The sequence below is a fragment of the Schistocerca piceifrons genome, chromosome 2, assembly GCF_021461385.2.
Source record: "Schistocerca piceifrons isolate TAMUIC-IGC-003096 chromosome 2, iqSchPice1.1, whole genome shotgun sequence".
In the NCBI taxonomy this organism is placed as follows: Eukaryota; Metazoa; Arthropoda; class Insecta; order Orthoptera; family Acrididae; genus Schistocerca; species Schistocerca piceifrons.
The window spans coordinates 76,461,113-76,470,026 of record NC_060139.1 but is presented as its reverse complement, the minus strand read 5'-3'; the positions used below and the strand labels follow the sequence as shown (position 1 = coordinate 76,470,026).

Below are 8,914 nucleotides of genomic sequence, written 5' to 3'. Positions count from 1 at the left end.
CCTTTTAAACCTATCCCAGGCATGTTCGATAGGGTCTACGCCTGGAGAACATGCCAAAACTCTAGTCAAGCGATGTCGTTATCTGAAGGAAGTTACTGATAAGATGTGCACAATGGGGGCACGAATGAAGACGAATGCCTCGCCATTATGCTGCCGATATGGTTGCACTATCGGTCAGAGGATGGCGTTCACGTATCGTGCTGTTGTTACGGCACCTTCCAAGACCACCAGCGGCGTACGTCGGCCCCACATAATGCCACTCCAAAACTGCAGGGAACCTCCAACTCGCTGCACTCGCTGGACGGTGTGTCTAAGGCGTTCAGCCTGACTTGGTTGCCTCCAAACACGTCTCCGACGATTGTCTGGCTGAAGGCTTATGCGACACTCATCGTTGAGAGAACTTGATGCCAATCTTGAGCGATCCATTTGGCATGTTGTTGGACCCATTTGTACCGCGCTGCATGATTGACGTGGTTGCAAAGATGGACCTCGCCATGGACGTCGGGAGTGAAGTTGCGCATCATGCAGCCTACTGCCCACAGTTTGAGTCGTAACACGAGGTCCTGTGGCTGCACGAAAAGCATTATTCGACATAGTGGCAATGCTGTCATGGTTCCTCCTAGCCATAATCTGTAGGTAGTGTTCCTTCGGCGGCCTGAGCGAAGCATGTCATCGACAGTTCCTGTCTCTCTGTATCTCCTCCGTGTCCGAACAACATCGCTTTGGTTCACTCCCAGACACCTAGACACTTCCCTTGTTGAGAGCCCTTCCTGGCACAAAGTAACAGTGGAAACGCGATGGAACCGCGGTACTGACCATCTAGGTACTGTTGAACTACAGACAACACGAGCCGTGCACCTCCTTCCTGGAGGAATGACTGGAACAGATCGACTGTCGCCTGCTCATGCATGGTTGTTCATATCGTTGGGCGGTTTTCGTGACATCTTTGAACAGTCAAAAGGACTGTGTCTGTGATACAATACCCACAGCCAACGTCCATCTTCAGGAGTTCTGGGAACCGGGGTGATGCAAAACTGCTTTTGATGTGCGTATATAGGTGAAATGAGCCATCAGCACGCCTAACTACCATGCATCAGGCATGGGTTCGATTCCCGACGGGGTCGGGGAATTTCCTCCCTTCTCGGAATGGATATTAGGTTTTCCTCATCATCATCTCGTCACAATCGACACGCAAGGTGCTCAGTGTCGCGTGTCAACTGAAAAGGCTTTTAGCGTGGCAGCCACACTTCCCCACGTGGGGGCTCCAGGTAATCTGTTCCATACAATCGTTTCTTTTTATTTCATTTCGCTCTGGGGGCAGTGTGTTGTGAAATTCACTGACCTGGATTACATCTATAGTTCGCGTTTGTTGTTGTCACAAGTAGTTATTTTTAAATATTCATTTAAAAATATATTACTTGCGATCTTTTGTCTCTAATAAACCTCGTAAAAATGAGGAATTATCTGAAACAAAAATGGCTGAACATAACCTCAAAAGAAAAGAATCAAATTTGTTTTGATATCATCAGGTCACAGTTTTAGCAAGTTGTTACTCTTGGATTTTGTCAGTCTTCTTGTGCCGCCTCGCATTTTTGTAATTTTTCGCAGTTAAAAGTTTTATTGCATTTTTTTTAAATTATAGTTTTTAGCATCATTGCTTTTTCTTATTTGTAGTTCGTGCACTTCACGTATGAGTTGCTGTTTTACGCAATATGGTATGCGCTAGATTCGATCCTTTACACTGATGCAATTGTTTCAATGGAATATATGACGACTCAGTTATTAGCGTCCAGATAGGTTATTAGTGATTCTGTCTTAAGTTCTGAGGTTACTGACTCTAATTTGACGCTGCCTAATTTTGATTGAAGTGAATTGAAGTGTGTGAAATGAATTTTAGCCATAATACTTCCTGACCCACTGAGAAATCAGTTCCGTTGGTTCCCTCTTGCCGGTTTTATTCGTTTGCGCTACGCAGTATATTTGATTGTTTAAAATCTATTTACTCTTGTTTACTATTATCCATGTGTATAAATATTTTATCTGCTGTTTTAAGTAAGATCTTTTACGTGACTTTACTGTTTGTCATGTTCCTCTTGGTGATTACTTCTGGAAACCTAATAGCTTCACGACTCATCGCCTACATGCTCCCTCTGCTGTCGGCTGCGTATCCTAGCTGCAACTCCGCCTGCTACGTATTTACAGTGTTATTTATCTATGCTGGCTCAATCCCGTTTTAGTGGATGTGGATGGCGCCGCAAATCGGACAAGGTAATCTGGTGTCTATTTATACACATTCTTGTGAGACTAAGCCGGTTATTTGGTTTTGGATACTTCTTGGCCATTCTCGAGGTGATGTGTTTTATAGGACCTCGCACGAGGCCTAAAAAAAAGTCAAGGGCTGTTACATGTTGGCTCTTTCACATGTTTAGGCTCGGTTTCCCCTTGCATTCAACATCTTCTCTACCAGTACATTGTTTTTATATGTTTTTAATTCTAGTTCGACTGTGTTTTGGGCTTGTAGTGCACTAGACAATTAATTGGCTTCTGAAATTGTATTAAACGGCACTTCAGTGTTTTTTAAATTCTGACCACGGCAGTTTCGTGCTGGGATATTTGTGTGCGCGTCATCCTGTATGCTTGACAGCATATTTTGCCAGTAAGTTCTTTATTTTGCTAGACGAATTTTGCTAAATCGCAATCATGCCATTTGTATGATAGGTTGTATTTTTTTTCCCGTTGCCCAACCTGATCAAGCGAAATGCATTATTGGCGGCTAAGTAAAATAGAAAATCCAGTTTTGCAACCAAGACAGTTTGTTCTTGCATATTTAGGGTAAGGTTGTTATCAATGACAGTTGTGAGGTAATAAAGAATGCACTGTAGTACTATGATATGCTACATCTTTTTTATAACTAACACATTTTTGTAATTTATACATGTGATGAACTGAGACTGGACATTTACTAGATATGCGGAAACATGTTATAGTCTCAACCAGCAAACAGGTTGATTACATCACGATTGAGATGGGAGGTCCGAGAAACGTCCCATAAACAGCACTGTTTTGGTCTGCTGGTCCAGTATGAGGAACACGAAAGGATGATCCGCCTTGAAGATGATGGGACGGGATGGCTTAGAACCATCAAAGGATGTAATGCCGATTATCACCGCTGAAAAAGAACATAACATATAATGTCAACATTATCATTTAAAACATGGAAAGCATTACCTATAGTTCAAATAAAAACAATGTCTAACTTATTTTCTTCAGTAAACGAAAAGACTAATGAAAGTAAATACTTATGATTCATTACGCTGGAAGAAGTGAGTAATGTTCGTGAGTATGTAAGCCTCATATAGAGGCGATGGTACCGATAAGGAGCATCAAGGCACGCATGAGAAAAAATTCGCGTGATGGGAGTCGGAGAAAGCCCAGTATCTATGGCAGTACTGGACGCGTCACTATGTGTAAACTGCTTCCACAGAAGGGAAGATATTGGGGTATCATGTATATTGTTGCTGAACGGTTTATTTTTGTCGGTACGTCATATCTCCCGCACCCTTAAACAAAAATTAATGATCAGAACGTCATTTTCAACATTTCGTTCGCCATTAATGACAATAAATACACAGATACGGTAGTTTAAGTTTACGTTATCATCAAATGACTATTTTTGAAAACAGTTTTATAAAAATAATCTAGAATGTGCCATTTGTGGACAATCTGTTTAACTAACACGTAAGACAGCTGTTGCAGTCGTTTACATTCTTTATGCAACCGCAGTCAATTACGCGATTTCGGTGACACACGTCGATGTAAAAAATTTAGAAGTCGCCATCTATTGACAATCTAGTTTTACTATTATGGGCAACACATGTTGGAACTATCTGCTTCCTTTAAGCAAGCACTATGTACTGCGCGAATGGGCTGAATTACATCAACGTTCATCATACCAGTTAAGTACCGTTTGTTTTTATATCTTAATTTATTTAACTTTTAATTTATAGCGAGTTCAACGTTACGTTATACTTCCACAAATCTCAGTACCATTAACTTGCATTGGCAGCAAAGATAAAAACAAAGAAAAACATGTCCTACCGGAAATATTTATTTCATACTAATTTTTCTTAACAAATGAATAATTACAAAAACCAAAATCTGTTAACTGTCTGCTATCGTCTACTCTGCATTTCTGGTTTCCACATTCCACAGGGAGCAACATGCAGACCAAGAGGGCGTTGCACACCACTGAAAAGTGTCTCACACCGCAGAAGCAGAAATGCTAAACAAAGTGACGAACTTTGTGGAAGAGCTTCAAAACCTCAGAGAACAGAATAATGACAATACTAAGAACTACCAAGAAAATATAAGACAGTTTAATGTTGCCCTGGAATTTGCTTCAGTTCATTTTAAGTAGTTTAACTCGTCTGATATTTCTGGTAGTGGTCGATTTAGTTTGAAATACAGGGACAAGTGTATCAAACGTCACGAAGTTTGCAGCCTCCTGCAGGAGTTGCACTGACATAAGCTGGCCTCTTAATTATAGAGTTTCATAGTGAATTACAACATTGTATAAAGCGAAACATTGAAAAGGCCGTGTGATACGCGAAGATTTGTTAGACTACATAATGGTCAGACAGAGATTCAGAAATCAGATACTGGATTGTAAGGTGTACCCAGGAGTAGATATACACCCAGATCAAAATCTAGCTAGATTAGATTAGTACTTGTTCCATAGATCATGAATATGACACTTCGTAATAATATGGAACGTGTCAGGTTAATAAAAGGTGTCTATCCAAGATATTACATTACACAAAATATTACATGACATTTAACAGAATATGATGCCATACGAAAGCAGGGAATGAAAATTGGCGTGTAAACTAATTTACTGAGATGTATATTGCCAAAATTTACTATGACCCTAATAGCATAAGTAGCTGAACTCAAACGTTTCAGCAGATCTTCAGTGTGTTTTTTCCACTTCAACCCCTCATCAATGCATACAGCTAGAAATTTTGAATATTCTACCTGAGCTACCGATTTCTGAACGAACTCTATATTTATTAATGGTGTCATTCCATTTACTGTGTGGAACTGTATATACTGTGTTTTGTCAAAGTTTAATGAGAGCCCATTTGCAGAGAACCACTTAATGGTTTTCTGAAAAACATCATTTACAATGTCGTCAGTTAATTCTTGTCTGTTGGATGTGATAGCTGTACTTGTATCATCGGCAAAAAGTACCACCTTTGCATCTTCGTGAATATAGAATGAAAAGTCATTAATATATATTAAGAACAGCAGAGGACCCAAGACCGAAACTTGTGGCACCCCATTCTTGATTGTTCCCTAGTTTGAGAAATCACCAGTTTTTTGCATATTATGTGAACTGCTTATTTCAACTTTCTGCACTCTTCCAGTTAAGTATGATTTAAACCATTTGACCGCTGTGCCATTCTTACCACAGTACTTGAGCTTATCGAGAACTATTCCATGATTTACACAATCAAAATCCTTTGAGAGAGCACAAAAAATCCCAACGGGTGACTTCCGGTTACTCAGATCATTTAATATTTCATTTGTAAAAGTACATATAGCATTTTCTGTTGAAAAACCTTTCTGGAAACCAAACTGACGTTTTGTTAAAACTTTATTTTTACAAAGGTGTGAAGCTACTGAGCAATACATTACCTTTTGAAGAATTTTGGATAAAGCAGTAAGAAGAGAGATTGGGTGATAGTTGTTGACATCAGATGTATCCCCTTTTTTATGCAGAGCTTTAACAATGGTATACTTCAGTCTGTCTGGGAAAATTCCCCGCTTCAGAGAGCTATTACATATGTGGCTAAGAATCCCACTTATCTCTTGGGAACAAGCTTTTACTATCCTGCTGGAAATGCCATCAATTCCATGTGAGCTTTTATTCTTGAAAGAATTTATTAGCTTCCTAATTTCAGAAGGAGAGGTGGGTGGAATTTCAATTGTATCAAATTAAATGGGTAAGGCCTCTTCCATTAACTGCCTTGCTTCTTCTAATGAACATTGAGATCCTATTTTCTCTACAACATTTAAAAAATGGTTATTCAAAATGTTTTTCACTTCCGGCTTATTGTTTGTCAAGTTTCCATTCACTTTGATGGCAATGCCGTCATCCTGTACTCTTGGTTGCCCTGTCTCCCTTGGAATAATATTCCAAATTGTTTTGATTTTGTTATCAGAGGTATTAATCTCAGACTTGATGCACATTCTTCTGGACTTTTTAATAACCTTTCTTAATGTAGCACAGTAGTTTTTGTAATATTTGGCTGTTTCTGGGTCATTACTCTTTCTAGTTGTTAGATACAATTCCCTTTTGTGGTTATAAGATATTTTTATTCCTTTAGTAAGGCAAGAGTTTTTGCATGGTTTCTTATAATAAGATTTAACTACTTTCTTGGGGAAACACTTTTCAAATTCTCTTACATGCGTCTCATGAAATAAGTTGTATTTTAAATTAGTGTTGGGTTCCTTGTACACCTCAGCCCCCCCTAACTGCTGTAGATTTTCCCTGAAATTTCTAATTGTTGAGTCATTAATTGAATGCACAACTTTGGAGGGTAGTTTTGGATTACTGAATGGAGCTATGTCATATACTGTAGCTAGCTGAGCACCATGACCAGAAACGCCATTCTGAACAGGACAAGAATTCATACTTTTAAACTCATCTTGGTCTATAAAAGTGTTATAATATCAATGTGCTGCTGTTCTTTACTTCTCGAGTAGGAAAATCAATGGCAGATGTCAAATTGAAAGAACTGAGCAAGACTTCCAGGTCATTCTTCCTATTACACTCTTCCAGTGAATCAACATTGAAGTCCCCACAAGTAATAATTTACTTTCCCCTATCTGACAGATAGTACAACAAGGCATCTAAGTTTTCCAGGAATAAATGAATGTTTCCTGAAGGGGACCTATGTACTGTTACAATTATAAATGAGCCTCCTTCAGTTTATTTTGACAGGCACGTGCCTATATGTGTTGCTCTAGACAAAACTTCATCACTAGTAGCGATGAATGTAGGCTGAAATTGAAGAGGTTAGTTAGGAAGAATCAATACAGAAAGAAGTGAGACACAGAAGTACAGAGGAATAACGAGATATGCTTGAAGTTCTCTAAGGCTAGAGATCAATAAGAAATAGCTCAACAGGTAGTACAATACACCTGAAGAGAGTGTAGGTCTCTGAAAAGAGCAATTACATATGTTCGAAAGAAAAACATAGGTACAAAGAAGGTAACTGCGTAGATACCATAAGTAACAGAATACATACTGCAGCTGATGGCTAAAGAAGGGAGTAGAAAAATGTGCAGGGAAATTCAGAAAAACAGAAATACAAGTCGCTGAGGAATGAAATAAACAAGAAATGCAGGGAAGCTAAGACGAAATGGCTGCATGAAAAATGTGATGAAGTTGAAAAAGAGATGATTGTCGGAAGGACTGACTCAGCATATAGGAAAGTCAAAACCGGTGAAATTAAAAGCGAGGTTGCTAACATTAAGAAAGCAGCGGGAGTTCCACTGTTAAATGCAGAGGAGAGACCGGATAGGTGGAAAGAGTATATTGAAGGCCTCTATAAAGGGGAAGATTTGTCTGATGCGATAGAAGAAGAAACAGGAGTAGAGTAAAAAGAGGTAGGGGATCCTGTATTAGAATAAAAATTTAAGAGAGCTTTGGAGGACTTAAGCTAAATAATATACGAGGGCAGTTCAATAAGTAATGCAACACATTTTTTTTCTCGGCCAATTTTGGTTGAAAAAACCGGAAATTTCTTGTGGAACATTTTCAAACATTCTCGCTTCGTCTCGTATAGTTTCATTGACTTCCGACAGGTGGCAGCGCTGTACGGAGCTGTTAAAATGGCGTCTGTAACGGATGTGCGTTGCAAACAACGGGCAGTGATCGAGTTTCTTTTGGCGGAAAACCAGGGCATGTCGGATATTCATAGGCGCTTGCAGAATGTCTACGGTGATCTGGCAGTGGACAAAAGCACGGTGAGTCGTTGGGCAAAGCGTGTGTCATCATCGCCGCAAGGTCAAGCAAGACAGTCTGATCTCCCGCGTGCGGGCCGGCCGTGCACAGCTGTGACTCCTGCAATGGCGGAGCGTGCGAACACACTCGTTCGAGATGATCGACGGATCACCATCAAACAACTCAGTGCTCAACTTGACATCTCTGTTGGTAGTGCTGTCACAATTGTTCACCAGTTGGGATATTCAAAGGTTTGTTCCCGCTGGGTCCCTCGTTGTCTAACCGAACACCATAAAGAGCAAAGGAGAACCATCTGTGCGGAATTGCTTGCTCGTCATGTGGCTGAGGGTGACAATTTCTTGTCAAAGATTGTTACAGGCGATGAAACATGGGTTCATCACTTCGAACCTGAAACAAAACGGCAATCAATGGAGTGGCGCCACACCCACTCCCCTACCAAGAAAAAGTTTAAAGCCATACCCTCAGCCGGTAAAGTCATGGTTACAGTCTTCTGGGACGCTGAAGGGGTTTTTCTGTTCGATGTCCTTCCCCATGGTCAAACGATCAACTCTGAAGTGTATTGTGCTACTCTTCAGAAATTGAAGAAACGACTTCAGCGTGTTCGTAGGCACAAAAATCTGAACGAACTTCTTCTTCTTCATGACAACGCAAGACCTCACACAAGTCTTCGCACCCGAGAGGAGCTCACAAAACTTCAGTGGACTGTTCTTCCTCATGCACCCTACAGCCCCGATCTCGCACCGTCGGATTTCCATATGTTTGGCCCAATGAAGGACGCAATCCGTGGGAGGCATTACGCGGATAATGAAGAAGTTATTGATGCAGTACGACGTTGGCTCCGACATCGACCAGTGGAATGGTACCGTGCAGGCATACAGGCCC

At 40.4% G+C, this 8,914-nt stretch overlaps 1 protein-coding gene across 1 annotated transcript in view; it reads right to left on the bottom strand.

Moving 5' to 3' along the window:
- Window positions 1-2,882: 2,882 nt before the first annotated feature.
- LOC124776206 (leukocyte elastase inhibitor-like) overlaps window positions 2,883-8,914 on the bottom strand; it is a 208,841-nt gene continuing 202,809 nt past the window's right edge. Inside the window, exon 8 of the mRNA XM_047251050.1 lies at window positions 2,883-3,169. Coding sequence (XP_047107006.1) covers window positions 3,015-3,169 — 155 coding nt within the window. The 3' untranslated portion in view covers window positions 2,883-3,014. The remainder of the gene's footprint in view (window positions 3,170-8,914) is intronic.